The 17,750-nt window shown below is 40.4% G+C and overlaps 1 protein-coding gene across 2 annotated transcripts in view; it reads right to left on the bottom strand.

Moving 5' to 3' along the window:
• HMGXB3 (HMG-box containing 3) overlaps positions 1-17,750 on the bottom strand; it is a 45,328-nt gene that overhangs the window by 23,978 nt on the left and 3,600 nt on the right. The window contains exons 3-8 of one of the 2 annotated variants that reach the window (XM_059174017.1): positions 16,648-16,822; positions 12,974-13,471; positions 11,975-12,073; positions 6,151-6,282; positions 1,507-1,653; positions 1,238-1,410 (exon numbers count right to left, since the gene is read on the bottom strand). In XM_059174017.1, coding sequence (XP_059030000.1) covers positions 1,238-1,410; positions 1,507-1,653; positions 6,151-6,282; positions 11,975-12,073; positions 12,974-13,471; positions 16,648-16,822 — 1,224 coding nt within the window. Of the gene's footprint in view, positions 1-1,237; positions 1,654-6,150; positions 6,283-11,974; positions 12,074-12,973; positions 13,472-16,647; positions 16,823-17,750 lie in introns of both variants that reach the window. The other variant, XM_059174016.1, reaches the window with a different exon arrangement.

Genomic DNA, 17,750 nt, shown 5'->3' with positions numbered 1-17,750 from the left:
ATAAAGAACCATCCCCAAAGTATACTGTTAAATAAAAACAGGCAAGATGCAGAAGTATTTAAGTTATGCTACCATCTGTGTAAAAAAGGGAGGGAAAAAATACATGTATACACACATACACATCTATACATTTACACATTGTGTAAAATTATGCCTAGAAACACAGGAAGATGGGAATACTGTGTATGGAAATTGGAAATGGATGAGTGAAGGACAGGCTAGAAGAGAGATCTGTTTCAGTTTATATCTCGAGTTTGAAACATGTGAATATATTTCCTATTCAACAATAAAACATCAAATCGAATACTATACACCACATTTTCTAAGCCTTGACACTGCTGACATTTTGGGCTGGCTACTCCTTGTTGGGGGGCCTGTCCTGTGCACTGTAGAATGTTGAGTCGTGCATCTGGCCTCTGCCCACCAGAGGCCTGCAGCACCTCTGCCGCCACCCCCCCCCACCGCCGCCCAGTTTTCACAACCCCAAATGCCTCTTAACACTGCCTCAATGTCCCCTGGGGCCAAAGTGTTCCCTGTTGAGAGCCACCAATATAAACAAATAAGGGCAGATTAAGACAACAACAATGTCTGGAAAGGGGCCACATGAAAAATCCAGTCAGGCCTTTAAGGAGGGAAGGGAGAGGAAAAATAACCCCTATTTATGGGCCTCCTCCCATCAGCAAGGCACTGGGCTGTGTATGCTTTACACATAATCTTTATTGGTCTGTGCAGGCCAGCCATTAAATTTTAGATTTTTTTTTCAATACCCAACTCAAGATTTTTTCAGAGGCGAGAACGGGCATGAAGGGACAATGCCGAAAGTCAAACGGAGGCAGAGACAGATCATAATCAGAACAGAATCCTCTGACCACCAGGACAGGAATCATTCTAGAAGATGGCTTAATAAGGGTTTTCTTTCCAAATCTAGTATCCAGGATTGGATACTAGTTTGTAACACCGCCCTCAGCCTGTACTAGCAGGACCCAGTAATTGCTTCAGAGAAAATGACAAGAGATGTACAGGAACACAACAGCAATGCACAGACAGCAGAGTGTAACAGGAAAGGCAAAATCATTCCGTGGCTCTAGGCCTTGGTTTCTTTATCTCTAAAATAGGAATCATTAATTGGGCTCTCATCCCTCTTAGGAATGCTGTAAGGACACAGGATAAAACAAGGGGCATTTCCCAACCTGCTATTCTAAATACAACCCTACAATATATTAGCACGTTAATTTACCCTGTAGGCTTTTTAGGCGCAGGGAGAGGACTGGAGGTGCTGGTCCTCTCAGCTGGTGGTGGTATGTCTGGTCCAGGACTGTCATTCTCAACTGTCCCCAGAGAGACCTCAGGCTGCACACCACTCTTGACCACCGGCGTCTTCATGGCTGCTATACGATTCCGAGGAGCTTCCTTGACCAAAACATGGGCATCTGAGATGATCACTTCCTCCCACTCATTCTCCTCACCCACTTCTCTTGGAGGAACTACACTTAGGAGCTGGCTTACAGCTTCCGAGTTCTCCAGAGTCAGTTTGGAGGCGTTTTCCTTAGGGGAGTTTTGCTCAGTGTTGACAGGCTGCTGATTCCTTTTAACCACCGAGCCTTTGGAGGAGATTCCAGGAGCCAATTCCACTTTGACTTTGGCTGGCTTTTCCTGGGAAAAAAAAATAAGAATGCCTTAATGCATACAGCATTTTATGATAGACACCACATCCCAAGTACTCTCTCGTGATCCTCACGACAAAAATGGATGGGTAACACATAAGGAGATGGGAGACCCAGAAAGACTAACAGGCTAGCTTATGGGCCCAACTACAAAACTGGCCTGAACCTAAGTCTTTTGACTTCTGGTTCCTTTCACTTATAGAACACCTTACTTAGGATAAAGCTGTTCTCCTCCTGACAAGTTTCTTATTGATGGCTTCAAGTTTCAGCAAACAAATGTTGGCATTTCGGGCCTGACCTTTAAAGCCTGCTTCTCTACATCTAGATAGAAGCTCACATATTGCCATAGTAGGCCTAGAAGTCCTAATTGTTTGTTTTGGTGGTCCCTTTATGAGATTCAGTTAATCCCAATGTGGTCAAATCTCACATGGAGAGACTCAAAGCTTCCAATTCTATTGGGGCAAACCCTTTTGTTCCAGATTCTGTCAGATAAATCTTAAGGCTGACCTACACACATGCCACAAGCTTCTCCCTTGGTCAAATTAACTCATACATATTAATTACTTACTAGAAAATAATCAAACTCACTAAAAACATCAGCTGCTATTTCAGATCAACCTACTTTAAAAAAATTCCTTAGTGCCATAGCTTTTATCCCGTCAGCACTGTTGTGGAAACATACTATTATTTATACAGACACCTATATTTATATACATACACGTACACAATTTTCTTTTCTTATAAAACAGTGGTTGTCTTCAGAACAGGTCTCAGAAAGGTTTTTAAATTCCATGTGAATGGCGAAAGACCCTATCAACGAGGATAAAAGCTGGGTTCTATCTATGCTGTGCTTCACATCTAATTACTCATGTCGGGGCGCCTGGGTGGCACAGTGGGTTAAGCCGCTGCCTTCGGCTCAGGTCATGATCTCAGGGTCCTGGGATCGAGTCCCGCATCGGGCTCTCTGCTCGACAGGGAGCCTGCTTCCCTCTCTCTCTCTCTCTGCCTGCCTCTCCATCTACTTGTGATTTCTCTCTGTCAAATAAATAAATAAAATCTTTTAAAAAAAAAAAATTACTCATGTCACCTACGACAAACTTCATTAGAACCCTCATTTTGTCACCATGAAATAAAAGCCAGGCTCTCAGTGTTCACCGACAGCAGTACATAGCCTTCTGTGTGGCCCAATTCATGGTGCAGGGGAATCCCGCACATTGCAGAAGATTAGCATCTGTGGCTGATGTTATTCAATTTCAGTATTCACCCAGTCATTGACTACCAAAATCCCTCACATTTCCAAAGCCAGCAGGGCACCACACTGCCTCTGGAACCAATATGGATAACCTTCAAGAAATCTCCAGTAAAGCATTCCCAGATTCTCACACAAAGTAATAATCCATAAGGACAAGTAAATACAGAGAAAAATTCCAAGTAAACCGCATAGAGCCTACTGACTCCTGGAGACTGAAAAGTCAGCAGAAAAACAGGAGACAAGTTTAACTAAATCCCAGCAATGAAATCTTTGAGCAAAGCACTGCCCACTAAGTGGGCTATTTCAGATAAAAATCCTCTGCAGGGAGACTGAATAATTTAAGGAATCAGAGCAAAAAGCTATCTAGCAAGTTCAGATTTCCTTAACTCAGCCTACCCTTTTTAGATGCCACTTTCTTTTAAGATGGAAGGTAAATACTACCAGTTGCCCGCTCAGAGACCTCAATTACCACAATCACAGAGCCAAAGGAGTGAGGCCTTGGGCTGAAAAGCTTTATATATACCATCTTTTGTTCCATCCAATTCATTGGGAACAGTGCCCAACTTTCTTGGGCTAATTTTAGCCAGTATGAACTCTGGAACAATACAAGAAAAGGTGAGTCATTTCCTGACGGGCATGAACACATTCAGAGCTTTTAGAAACTATTTATACTTGCTGCTTCAAAAATCAGAACTCCAGAAATCTTAAGATTCTGCAGCTAAACAGCATAGCAATGACTGAGAAGTGTGATTTAGTGGAAAAGCACTGACATAATTAGCTATGTGAACTTAACAAGTCACTTCTCTTGAATCTATTTTTCCTCAGCTAGAGACTTGAACTATCTTGAAAACCAAAGTTACTTTTATCTCTAAAATTCCAAGTGCAATGATGCTCAAATATTACCCTTTTTCTTCTTACGCTCACCAATTCTGGTCCTATGAGACTAAGAAATCACAGCATCTACTCTTTACATTATAATTCTTATAAAAACCTTTGGAGAAAAAAAATCTGACTTAGCAGCTGTCAAGATGAGGAACAAGTAACTAAGAAAAAGAACTGGTTTCCCATCATGAGTTTCATCTCAGAAAAAGAACCATGGATCAAAAGTTATTTCAATCAAAGGGGGAAAACAGACATAAATTGGAAAGAAAAGAAAGCTGAAGTAAAAACAGAACCTGAAGGAGACAAGGCCACAGGAGCAGTCAGAACTCTTCCATGCAAAAGCACAAGAAATAAGGTCATTTGACAGATCTGCTGTGCATCTGTGAAAAAGGGCCAAGAAGGATCCCAACTACCCTATTCAATCTCTCTACTGCAGCTTAGGAAGTACATTTTGGGGAGAATAATTAGGGTGGGAGGAAACCAAATGGCTGCACAGCATCACAAAAGAGGTGGTGAGCAAAAGAAACTCAACAAAATCTCCTGAAACACACTAGCACTGGATCCTTCCTGCCCCCTGAAGTGACAGCATGAAGAACATAATAGAGACAATTACACTGCTACACTATAGTGGCAGCAGTGACCCCTGACTGAGGATTTAATCTAGGAATGTGCCATCCACTTTTCAGGGATAATCTCATTTGATCCTTCCACCAACCCTAATGAGGTAGGCACTACTGTTAACTTCCACTATCAGATGAAAGATAAACCAGTAAGAACAGACATAAAGTGACTTGCCCAAGGTTTCACAGCTAAAATCCCCAGGAGGCAAATATTTAAACTGAGGAAAGCTGAGCTGACCCCAGAAGTGTACTCCACTGCCCCCCCACACTCCAAAGATGCTCCTCTCTCTTCTATCACTCAGGAAATCTCTGGGGGTTTAGAAACTCAGTGCCAGGAACCTGGTGTAGAGACCAAATACCTGTTTCCTTTCTTTTTCTCTTACTTCTTCCATGTTTGTGTATGTCTGTATGTAATCTCCACTCAATGTGCAGCTTGAACTCACAACCTGGAGATCAAGAATCTCACGTTCTCCTAACTTAGCCAGCCAAGCACCCCAATTCTATTCTGTCTCCTGGGATTTGTGATGCCCTGAACTCCCAACACTCAGCCAGAGGGCAAAAGTCACCATCCCAGTATTTTTCAGATGCTCTACAGAAACTGCCCCCAGGGAACTCAATAGGTATGCCACTACATCAGTTTTCTCTATACAGCTAAGTTTGGATCATGCTGAATTAAACACCTAACAAACACATACCTGGCCTAAAGATTTTCACAAAAACAAAGCACTCTCTTTCCTTTCCTACCTACCCAAATTCTACTAATCCTTCAAGACCATGCTTCTATAACCCATCCTTGACTACTCTAATTCTTTTGACCTTTACAGTCTTTTGTAAAAAATGTGGCAAGTATGTATGATTTATATCAGTGCAAAGCATAAAACAAGGATCAAAAAAACATGCTGAACTGAACTTCACAGCAGCACAGCTCTAGTGCTCATTCATGTATCAGGCGTCATTTATTTAGAAAGAAACAGAGACACAGGTATACATTTGGAAAGTTAATTATGAAAGACCTAAATATCAGGTTAAAAACCTCTACACGTAATAGGAACTATAGGATACTGAAAGGACTTTGAGCTAGTAAGTGAGCAGATGTGAGTTATGCACCTGAGTAACTAAGCAGTCAGTGTGGAGGGTGGATCATTAAAAATTTAATCGTTAACAGGAAATGAATAAATCAACATGGTGTAGTCATTCATGGGAAGTTATAAAGCAATTAATGATAATGGTCTTGAAGGGTATTTAATGGCATGATATATTAAGTTAAAAAAAGCAGGGGGGGGTGCCTGGGTGGCTCAGTGTGTTAAAGCCTCTGCCTTCGACTAGGGTCATGGTCCTGGGGTCCTGGGATCAAACCCTGCATCGGGCTCTCTGCCCAGCAGGGAGCCTGCTTCCCCCTCTCTCTGCCTGCCTTTCGGCCTACTTGTGATCTCTGTCAAATAAATAAATAAAATCTTTAAAAAAAAAAAGGGAGGGGGAAGCTATAGAACTTGTATATTCACAGAAAAAAAACCGAAAGAAAATACACCAAGATATTAACAATGATTTTTCTTTGGATGGAATAAGATTATGGATAACTCTTTTATTCTCTTTTTTAAACAGTCACAATGAAACTTATTTGCATAGTCAGAAAATAAGAACGAGTACTTATTTTTTAAGTCCTCTGTTCTAAAGGGGACCAGGAAGCCTACTTTGTAGGGCTTCCAAAGCAGCAATAACCACTGGAGCTTACCTTTGGGACCCACTTCCCTCCTAGGAAGTTACCACAGGTGGGGCACTTAGGTGGTTTGTGCCTGGTGACATATGTAAAGGAGCAACCTGGGCTGGTGCATGTCCCGTGGCCCCGGCGGGTGTACGTAGTGGTCTGTAAGGAAAAGAGGGGGTCAGAATCAACACCACAGTGTAACCCCTCTTGGATCATGATGACCACTACAACCACAACAATGCCAGGAAGACACCAGCTTGTAGAAGGATAGCCAATTCATGGTATCTTAAATGGTCAGAAATGTAAAGGTCCTAAGATTAATCCATTTTTTAGAAATGGAGGAACTGGGTTCACATGAGGAAGGATAGCTGCCCAAGGTTACACAGATAGGTATCAGAAATATAAAGACAGGGATAATTACTACTAATTAAGCCAAGTACCACACAGTGCTAAAACACTTTATCAACATCTCATTTAATGCTCTGAGCAACTCTATGAAGTAGGTACTGTAACTACTGTGGTTCAATGTAGTTAAATGCTTTGCCTCAAATTGTATAGTGAATGAAGGCCACACCTAGACCTAGAACTCTGAAGTCTTTGATTCTTGGTCCGAGATTACTTCCATGGACCTGGCTGCACCTTACAGTTCTAAATGCTTTGAAGAATTTGCTTCATCTTCATTCTTGTTAAAAATCAGAGAACCAAGGACTTAGGGTTCAGAGATATAAAACTAAACAATAGCACTTTAAAAAAAAATGGGAATTCCAAAAGAAATCAAGTCCTCTGATACACAACAGAATTTATTTGCATATGAATACATTCAGCTACTAGCTCTCACCATCTCCCCTGACTTCCCTTTGAAGGAAATGATTACAGTGACTTCCCTTTGAATAGAATGCTTACAACGGGTTATTACATTTCAGCTGCAAATACAAATTAGCCATGCTCCATTTTTGATTAACACTGCAAAGAAAACATTTCCCTGTCAGATTTGTTCTGTTCCTTATGGGTGTTTACTAAGATATTAATCCCACCTCCCGAAGACTGGCCAAAAAGCAAAAAGCTCCCTTGAGGAAACACCAAGCTGCTACTAGGTTCCTTCTGCCAGAACATCTAGGGAACAGGGGTTTGTATTAGTGGTAGCAAGTCAAGGATGAGGATGGGTGGTGTGGTACCCAGAAGAGACGGAGTTTTGAGTTCCAACTCTAGCACTAACACAATGGGTGACCTGGGGTTAAGTCACTTTAGCTCTCGGACCGTGGGTTTCATCTCTGTAAAATCACCCGCCCTTCCTATACCCTAAAGAGCCAATGAGGTAAGAAATAAGGAAAAACGTCACTTAGTAACTTGTAAATGATTCTACAGGTTTGTGAGAAACTATTATTACTAGGATATAAAACATCTCTCCTCTTCGCTCAGACTGTGGCTCTATACAGAATATTCATTCTGGGAGCGCCTGGATGGCTCAGTGGGTTAAAGCCTCTGCCTTTGGCTCAGGTCATGATCCCAGTGTCCTGGGATCGTGCCCCACTTCGGGCTCTCTGCTCAGCAGGGAGCCTGCTTCCTCCTCTCTCTGCCTGCTCTCTGCCTACTCGTGATCTCAAGTCTGTCAAATAAATAAAATCTTTAAAAAAAAAAAAATTTATTCTGAACACCACCAGAAAGCAGAGTAAAAATTGAAGTTAGGCCACGACTATAAATAAATTACCACGAACCTAAACAGCAGTTTATAGAAATAAGGAAAAAAACGCTAGTGTTCAAGGCTGATTTTTTTCATTCTTAAGTATTATTTATAAAAGCTTTCTGGAAGAGTCTGGCTGACACTTATTTAATCATGAAAGAATAATAATTTCCAGGACAGCAAAGGCTCAGGAGAAACCTGTAATTTCACCATGAATTAGGTTGCAGTGGCTCTTCTTATTGAAGATATGACTACTTTCTCATCTAAAAATAGACTGTTTATCCACAGGTTTTACAAGATAGACTGTGATAAGGTAAAGATGTACATATTAATCCTCAAGAAAGCACCACAAAAACTAAAACAAATAGCTAATAAGCCAGTAAGAGATAAAATGGATTCATAAGAAATATTCAGTTCAAAAGAAAGCAAAATAAAACAGAAAACAAAGAGTAAAATGACAGATGTAAACCTAACTATATGTTCATACGTTAAATGTATATGGCCTCAATACTGTAATTAAAAAATAGAGATTGTCAGGTCTTGCTCTTAGATCCAAACTATATGCTGCCCACAAAAAAAGTACATTACATATAAATAGATTGAAAGTAAAATGCTGGAAAAAGATTTAGCTTCCTAATAATAATCAAAAGAAAGCTCAATATCAAAGTAAACTTCATAGCAGACAATACTGTCAGAGATAGAGGTCATTTCATAATGATGAACGGGTCAATTCATCAAGAAGACATAACAATCCTGGGATGCCTGGATGGCTCAAATGATTAAGCATCTGCCTTCATTCAGCTCAGGTCATGATCTCAGGATCCTGTGTGTTGGCTCTCTGCCCAATGGGGAGTCTGCTTCTCCCTTTCCCTCTAGCCCCTGCTCTCTCAAAAAAATAAATAAAATCTTAAAAAAAAAAAAGACATAACTATCTTAAATGTTTAAGTACTTAATAACAAGAGTCAAAACACATGACACAAAAACTAAAAAAAAATGAAATAAGATACAGATAAATAGTATTTACAGTGACAGGTGGATACCTTCTTTCAATAACTGACCAAACAAGCAGAGAGAAAATTAGTCAGGATATAAAAGAATTGACCACTATCAATCAACTTGACCTAACCTGACATGTATAGAACACTCCCAACTCAACAGAAGACACATTCTTTTCAAGTGCACACAGAACATTTATCAAGACAAACCATATTTTGGGCCATAAAATAAGTTTCAATGTATTTAAAAGGAATTAAGTCTTATAAACTACAAAGTTCTGACTATAATGGAATTAAATCAGAAGTCAGTAAAAGGAAGATATCTGGAAAATCCCAAACATTTGGAAAGCAAATAATGTACTTTTAAATAACTAATGGGTCAAAGAATAAATCAGAAAGTATTCGGAACAAAATGACAATAAAAATATACCATATCAAAATTTGTGGGGGGCACCTGGGTGGCTCAGTGGGTTAAGTCTCTGCCTTCAGCTCAGTTCATGATCCTTTGGTCCTGGGATCGAGCCCCGCATCGGGCTCTCCGCTCAGCAGAGAGCCTGCTTCCCTTCCTCTCTCTCTGCCTGCCTCTCTGCCTACTTGTGATCTCTGTCTGTCAAAGAAATAAATAAAAATCTTTTAAAAAAAAAAAAAATTTGTGGGACGCCACCAAAGCAGTGCTTAGAGGGAAATGCATAGCCCTAAGCAACTGTATCAGGGAAAAAAGGTTTCAAATCAATGACCTCAGCTTCTATCTTAAGAAACTAGGAAAGAATAAATTAAGTCAAATTAAGCAGAAAAAAGATAGTAAAGATCTGGGCAAATATCAGTGAAATCCAACGAAGAAAAACAAAAGAGAAAATCAATGAAACCAAAAGCTGATTTTTCAAAGGTCAATACAATTAATAACCTCTAGCCAGACTTGTCAGGAAAAACAAGAGACCCAAATTACCATTATCATTGATGAGATAGGTAAAATCACTACAGTCTACAGATACTAAAGGATAAGCATTCCTCAGGAACTTTAAACAGAATTACCATATGATCTAGCAATTCCACTCCTAGGTATATTCACCAAAAAACTGAAATCAGGGGCTCAAACAGACATCTATCCACTAAATTTCATAGCAGCAGTATTCACAAGGGCCCAAAGATAAAAACAAACTAAATGTCCATCACTGTCTGTGAATGGATAAACAAAATGTAGGATATACACACAATGGAATATTATTCAGCCATAAAGAAATGAAATTCTGATACATGGTACAAGACAGGTGAACCATGAAAACATACTAAGTGAAAAAATGAGACCATAAGGACAATATATGCATGATTCCCTTTATGTGAGGTACCTATAATATGCAAATTCAGAGATAGAAAGTAAAACAGAGGTTACCAGGGGCTAGGGGAGGGAAGAATGTAGAGTTATTGCTTAATGGGCCCAAGATTTCTGTCTGGGTAACGAAAACTTCTGGAAATAGGTATTGGTGATGATTCCACAACACTGTGAATACACTTAATGACCCTGAATTGTACCCTTAAAAAATGGTTAAATTCATAAGTTTTATGTTATGCATATTGTACCACAGTTTTTAAAAAGAGTAGTGTTTTGAACAATTTTATGTCAATAAATTTGAAAATTTAGATGAGATCGACAAATTCCCTAAAAGACAAACTACCAAAGCTCACTCAAAAATAATCTATATCTAAATAATCTAAAATTATTTTAAAATAATCTAAATAGTCCTGTGTGTATTTTAAAAATTGGACTTGAGATTAAAAATCTTCTTTTTTAGATTTAAAATCTTTTCCCCTGGAAATCTCCAGGCCCACACTGACTCATTGGCAATTACCAAACATTTAAGGAAGAAATAATACCAATACCACTACCACACAAACTCTTCCTGAAAAATGAAGAGGAAAAAGTATGTCTTAACTCTCTTTGGTAAACATTACCCTGATACTAAAACCAGACAAACACTATACAAGAAAATTAAAGACCAACATCCTGAACATAGACACAAAATTCCTGAGCAAAGTTTCAGCAAATCAAATCCAACAATATACTAGAAGGATAATACATGATTGCCAAGTGGAATTTATTCAAAGAATGCAGGGTTGGTTTAACATTTGAAAAACAATGAAATTAACCACATTAACAACTTAAAAAGAAAATTCCTACAACCATCTCAAGAGACCGAGGAAAAAGCATCTGACAAAATCCAACATCCGTTCCTGATAAAAGCTCCCAACAAACTAGGAATATGAGAGAACTTCCTAAACTTGAAGAGAGCATCTACAAAAAACCTATAGCTAATATTATACCTAATGGTAAAAGACTGAATGCTTTCCTCCTAAGATGAGGAACAAGAAAGATATCTGCTCTCACCATTTCTAATCAATATGGTATTGGAGGTCCCACATAGTGTAGTAAAAAATAAGGAATCCAAATCAGAAAAGAAATAAAACTATCTTTATTCAAAGACAACATGATCAACTATGTAGAAAATGCAACAGAAACTACAAAAAGGCCAACTTTAACAAAGTTGCAGAACGGAAGTTTAATATGCAAAAAAATTAACTGTTATATATTACTACTGAAAAATCAGGTATTGAAAAAAGTTTTGGGGGCACCTGGGTGGCTCAGTGGGATGGGCCTCTGCCATCGGCTTGGATCATGGAAAAAAAACATGAAGTATTTAGGGATAATAAATCTCAGCCCCGATGCTACAGTATGTGATGAAAAAAAAAACATTAACTGAGAATCAAAAGACCAGGGTCCTGGTTCTGGCTTGTTTTACAGCCCAGTGGCTTTGAGTGATAAAGAGAACAAGTCCTTTCTCTTCTCTAGGCTTCTTTTGTAATCTGTATGGTAGTAAGATTGAATCAGACTAATGGCCCTCAATTTTTCTATATCATGTATGCTTCTGAAGATTTTGCAAGAGGCACTGAAGGTAAATACTCTTAAAGAGAAAAGTTTATATGTACCTCGAGGAGTTTAAGGAGCCTGCAGAGCTCCCTTCACTGAACCTCCCGCCACCCCATCCCCAGTAAAGTGTACCTAGAGCAAGTAATTTGAGGCCTTTGCCAGTCCTACTGTCTAAACGTTATGAGACTTTGAAAACTACCTGGAAAAGAATTCTTTTGGAGCCCTATCTCCATCAACTCCCCACACACTGACCAGTTTGATGGAAGTGGGGTTCTCCACAACTGAGTAGGCAGGAAGAGGCAACATGATGAACTGTGTGGCTGGCGCAGAAGAGCTACTCTCGCTGGAATCCTGTGGGCACACGGAGAGAAGGACAGTTTTACTGAGATGGAATGAAGAATACCCAGGGCCACCCACAACAAACACTGAAAGACGGATCAAGTCCAATAACCAGACACAGTGTGCTTATCCAAAAAAATAAGTCTACAATTATCTCAAAACTTTAATTAAGAAAAAAAGATACAGAAAACTTTTACCACGAAGAATGTGCTATCCTCATTTTACAAATAAGAAAACTGAGGTCCTAAGAGACTTAGGACTCCGAAGATCACTTAAGTGGTTAGTGAAAGAACCCAACTATTCTGACCCTGTCAAATGCTGACACCCTATTGATCTGCCTTAAGCAAGCAGGTGGCATGCTTCATTATCATAAACAGTCCTGAGGCAACAAACAATAAAATGGACTTAGGCCTACCACAGATTCCTTTCCAAGGAGCTACCTGCTCTCACATCCAGGCCATCCTACATTCCTCTTGGCCTGAGCAGAAGTCCTACTCTGAGGGTGCCACATTACCCAGGGTAACAGAGGGCATGGTGGTAGCTCCAGAGCTTCCAGGGGGACCAGGCTGTGGGATCACTGAGACTGCTCTTCCCAACTGGGCATGGCTGAACTTGTGCCACTGGAAAGACTATCAACCTGGCCTTGAAGAGAGCTTCCTGAAATGCTGTTAATGCACCTCATGTACTCTCTTAGGTGAAGAAAGTCCTGGCTGTGCTGGGCAAAAGGAGTTGGTAAGAGGGCCTAAGAAACTGAAGAGAACTTTAAAGCAAGCCCAAGGAAAAAAGGTTCAAGAGAACTGGAGTCCCACTAGAAGTCCACACCAGCACTCTTAATTACCACTGCATGGTGCTAGCTACCTTTGTAGGAATTCCAGATGAAGTAAAAGAGACGTAAGTACCAAAGTCACTTACCCTCATGACAGTTACCACTGACATGCTCTCCCCAACCTGGGCGTGGGGCACGGCCAGGCTTCCAGTAGGGAGGTCTGGTGAGCCGTTCACTAAAGTCTCTTCAATTACCAGGCTTGTCTGGTACGGTTGGTGGCTCTCCCCTACCTCCAGGGAAGCCTCCTCCAGGAGCACATCCTGGCTAAGGATCTCTGAGGTGGCGATCTCTTGCACGGCACCCGGCTGGGAAAGGGCTCCCACCTCCTCAGCTAGGGACTCCACAGCCAGGCACTGCTCTGCCATGCCTGCATGGCTAGGCACTGCCTCCGGGGCACTGCTGGACACAAGTGATGGTCCTTTAGGGGACACCTGGTTCTGGGCCACACAAAGCTCTAGCTGAGGGCAATTGCGGTCTTCCTGTAGGCTGCTCTTGGGGATGATGATGTAATCTGAGCGGGGGAGGATCTTGCGGAAACCTGGGATGTCCGGAACCACAGCAGTCAGTGCAGAAAGCTTGGAGTTCTGAGGACCAGGAAGCCAGGGAGGGGGAAGCAAGCAGAGAGAAATGGTGTGAGACCACATACACATACATCTATAATTTTTTTTCATTTTTTGGATTGTTTTCTGCAAAAGGGACCACAAAAACTCCTCTCTTGACCTAAGATTTCAAGAGGGTCAGCCTCTGTCAACAGTAATGTCGTCCTCCTCTGAATCACACTTTAGCCCAAGTAGCTTACTTGCTCAGTCACACAAGAGACAGGTAATAGGGATCAGACTCTGGAAAGGACACTGATCTTGGCATTTGAAACGGTGAGCTGGAATCTCAGATCTGCAATCTTGAGCAAATACTTTCAATTTTTGGGTCTTGCTGCTCTATTTGAATTTAGCTATTTACAAGTTCCTTTCCAGCTCTGAAACATTAGGATTCCAAAGTAGCCAAAGACTTAAAAACCAGAAAGTATAATGTTCAATAAAACCCCAAAAGGCATAAAATACAAGTCAACAGGCCAAACTGGAACTCAAGGCAGCAAGCAAGAATTCTGATAATACTGGTTTCTCTCCCAGACTTATAAAACAAAGGATGAACCGATCACTTCACAAGAAAGAATGTATGTATGCATGGCGTTATCTGACAGAACCTGTATATACTGGGGGCAGCAGAGGGGGGATATAAATATTAACACTAACTAGTAAATTAACATTCAGAAAATACCTTCCTGACCTTATCATTAACAACACTATTAAGTTGAGTACTATTATTGTTCCTATTGAAGCTTGGGGAGGTAAACTTCCCCCAAACACAAAATTATTAAATAGTAAAGACTCCAAACCAGGTCTTCTAAAGAGCAAGGAAACCAGGTACTAAAAGCAAAACGGCTCATGGCCAAAAAAAGGGTACTTTTGCTTTATTTTTTCAAAATAAACTGCAAGTTACTAATAAGAAAAACAGAAAAGTTCAAAGTCAACAGTTAAAGTGAGAGTTGAAATTAAAAGGAAATAATTTCAGATGCATCTTTTAAAAGGAACACTAAGTCCATTACAAAAAGATCCTTAAATACATCAAAAGCAAGAAGTCGATGAGACTACTTAAGGTACAAAGGAAGCACTCAGATGAAAGTTGAAAGCAGCACTCAGATGAAACATAAAAGCGAACAGGCCAAATCCTTTATGGAGCCTTTACTGGAGAGATAATGGAGAAATAACATTCTCAAGTCACCCTTTGAAGTAGACAGGTTAGAGCAAGATTGAGTGGTAGTAAATGCACAGAATGATCTGGACTTAATCAACAATCCAGGCACCTAGACACCAGGCCAACCTGAATGACACTGGAACTATGGGCCTTGCCACATGGCAAGAGACTGGAAGGGCTGCCGAGAAGCCAGGCTGCCACAAGGTCTCTGACAGGATCCTGAAGTATGAAGGCAGGAGGGTCTCACCTTCGTACCAGGCAATCTCAGAGAGGTCAAACAAAGCACCCAAAGCCTTACTAAGTCTTGGCACATTCGGATAACTCATGCTCTTAAATACCACCTTTTCTTATCATGTGGCCCCTGGACACTTAACCTACTGAAGAGTGGTATTCACTGACCAAGGCAGCATGTGTCAAGGACTCAGCTAAGAGCTTATATTATCTATTTTAAACGCTGTGAGTAGATAGTATTATTTCCCACTTTACAAATGAGGAAACCAAGACTCAAAGGTTAAGCGATTCTTCCAGGGTCACAGCTAGTTAATATCAGAGCTAATCAATTCATGTTCTTGATAGTAGTTCTAGAGAGGATGGCAGATATAAAGTCCCCACATGAATAAGAAAAAATCATTGCAGATAATTTATTTAAAAACTGTTTTGAGGAGCCTGGGTGCCTCAGTAGGTTAAGCCTCTGCTTTCAGCTCAAGTCATGATCTCAGGGTCCTGGGATCAAGTCCTGCATCGGGCTCTCTGCTCAGCAGGGAACCTGCTCCCCCCCTTCTTCCTGCCTCTCTGCCTACTTGTGATCTCTCTCTCTCTCTGTCAAATAAATAAATAAAATCTTTAAAAAAATGTTTTAAAAGATTTAAAAAGGGCCTACATTAGTGTGTAGCTTTAAAAACCATTATCACTCTGGGAATAGGCAAATTTTCCTGTATCAGGGTAAAAAGGTTGCTAACTTTATTGATGGGGAAACCAAGGGAATGTATACTTTTCCCAGACTCCACTTCCCCTTCCCCAAAGGAACTGTCTCCCAGATTCAGTTTACAAACAAATCATCTAAAGGAGGGGGTACAGGGATGCCTGGGTGGCTATCAGTTAAGGATCTGCCTTTGGCTAGGGTCATGATCCTAGACCTGGGATGCAGTCCTGTATTGGGCTCCTTGCTCAGCAAGGTGCCTGCTTCTCCCTCTGCCTGCTGCTCCCTTTGCTTGTGTTCTCTGACAAATAAATATCCTTTAAAAAAATTTTAAAAGGAGGGGGTACAGACGGGTATCTCCAAGACCTTAGATAACACAAAACTCTTCCACAAAGAAAAATGCTAAGCCACTAAGAGCAAAATAATCTAAATGGCAGTGGTAGATGGCCTCCACTAAGAAAACACAACCTCCTCTGCTCTAACATAGCTGTTGCATTCCTGAAAAACCTTGGCTCTACATTATCAAAGAAGAAATCAGAGACAATGTTTCAATTGAAAAAAGGAGTCAAGCTGTTAACCTTGCAACAACAAAGTTATTTTTCCTGAAGCAATTTCAGTTTAATAAAAAACCAGCAGTATTAACAGTTGTCAGTTATTGTGAACCTGAAATACAAAATGGCTGACAGACACAATCTAGAACACATCCTTACAGATTCTTTAATTCAGGCCTGTCTCCTCCATCATCTTCTGCTTCTGGCATTGTGCACAACCACCAGTGTTAATAGAAGAATGTGACATTATACAAAGCAGCTGTATCTACTTCCACACTCACCAGCCTAACTGCTGATTATGTTATAACTGACAGCAATCAATATAACACATATTCATTACTTTCAATTAGTAAGGTGAAAACTCATGGGGTACAGGAAAAATGCCTTATAAACTACTAAATTAAGGAAGATAAAATGGACTCAACTCGAAGTTTTTCCAAGAAGAGAAAAGAAGAAAAAAAGAAGAGTGGGATGGGCTCTTCCCAGGGCCTTCACCACTGACCGAATGGGGAAATTAGCTGGGGAAAAAATTACTTACAGGATCCAAACCTTCTTTCTCTAGTTTGGCTTTCTCCAGGTAGTAACTCCTCTCGGCCACGCTGAGGAGCCTCCAACTTTCACTAATCTTCTTATTGATCTCAGACTGAGGGAGGTGGGGGAGTTCCTGCTGCACTTTCAAGTAGATGTCGTAATAGTATAGAAGGTAAGCCGACCTAAAGGAAGGAATAACTTAAGGTCTTCCCTCATTCAACCAGTGAAGTGTCAGGGTTTGCCAGTGAAGTGGCAAAAACCTAGCTTTTCATTTCAAAGCATTTATCTAAGTAGGAACTGAAGCAAACAAACATTTAAATAATAGCTCAGGGCACCTGGGTGGCTCAGTTAAGCAGTTAAGCATCTGGTTAAGCAGTTAAGCGTCAATGCCAGATAAGTCCCACAACCCACTCCCTGCTCAGCAGGAGTCTGCTTCTCCCTCCATCCCTCCCCTCAGCTTGTGATCTCTCTCTCTCTCACACACATACACATCCTCTCTCTCTCAAATAAAATCTTTAAAAAAAATTTTTAAAAAGAAATAAATGAATACATAAATAACAGCCCCATCGGTGTACAGGTTTCTCCCTCCAGAAACCTGGAAGCAAAAGCCTATCTGACTTACTTTTCCTTGGACCAGTTTTTCTGCAGGAATGATCGGCTCTATAGGCAAGTATGAGCAAAGATAAACAAGTACACTGCCATCCCACTCTTGGGAAAGGTTACTTAGGGGCCTAATCACAGTCTGGTTATCACCCACATGCTTTACTTCTCCACAGAGCCTCTGGTCATCTCACTGGCCAACAGCACTGAGAAAGGAAGTAAATTAACTACCAAAGGGCTGAGAAAGAAGGTAAATTAACTACCAAAGTAACCCAAAAGTGGTAACCTCAGCAAGAAGTTTTAGAGGATTCAGTTAAGAGCGAGATTAGAGCTATAGCATGGATAATCTTTATAGTTATCACTGATCTATTACAATTCTATATTTTAATGAATTTTCTATTCTAAATGCTTAAAAATCGATAATGTTAATAATAAATAACATTATTTTATTTGTACATAGCTTACATCATTTGTATGGTACAATTTCCTGTGACAGCATGAAAACATGAT

The sequence above is a fragment of the Mustela lutreola genome, chromosome 5, assembly GCF_030435805.1.
Source record: "Mustela lutreola isolate mMusLut2 chromosome 5, mMusLut2.pri, whole genome shotgun sequence".
Lineage (NCBI taxonomy): Eukaryota > Metazoa > Chordata > Mammalia > Carnivora > Mustelidae > Mustela > Mustela lutreola.
Note: the sequence above shows the minus strand (reverse complement) of the source record. Positions and strands in the feature narration are given on the sequence as shown.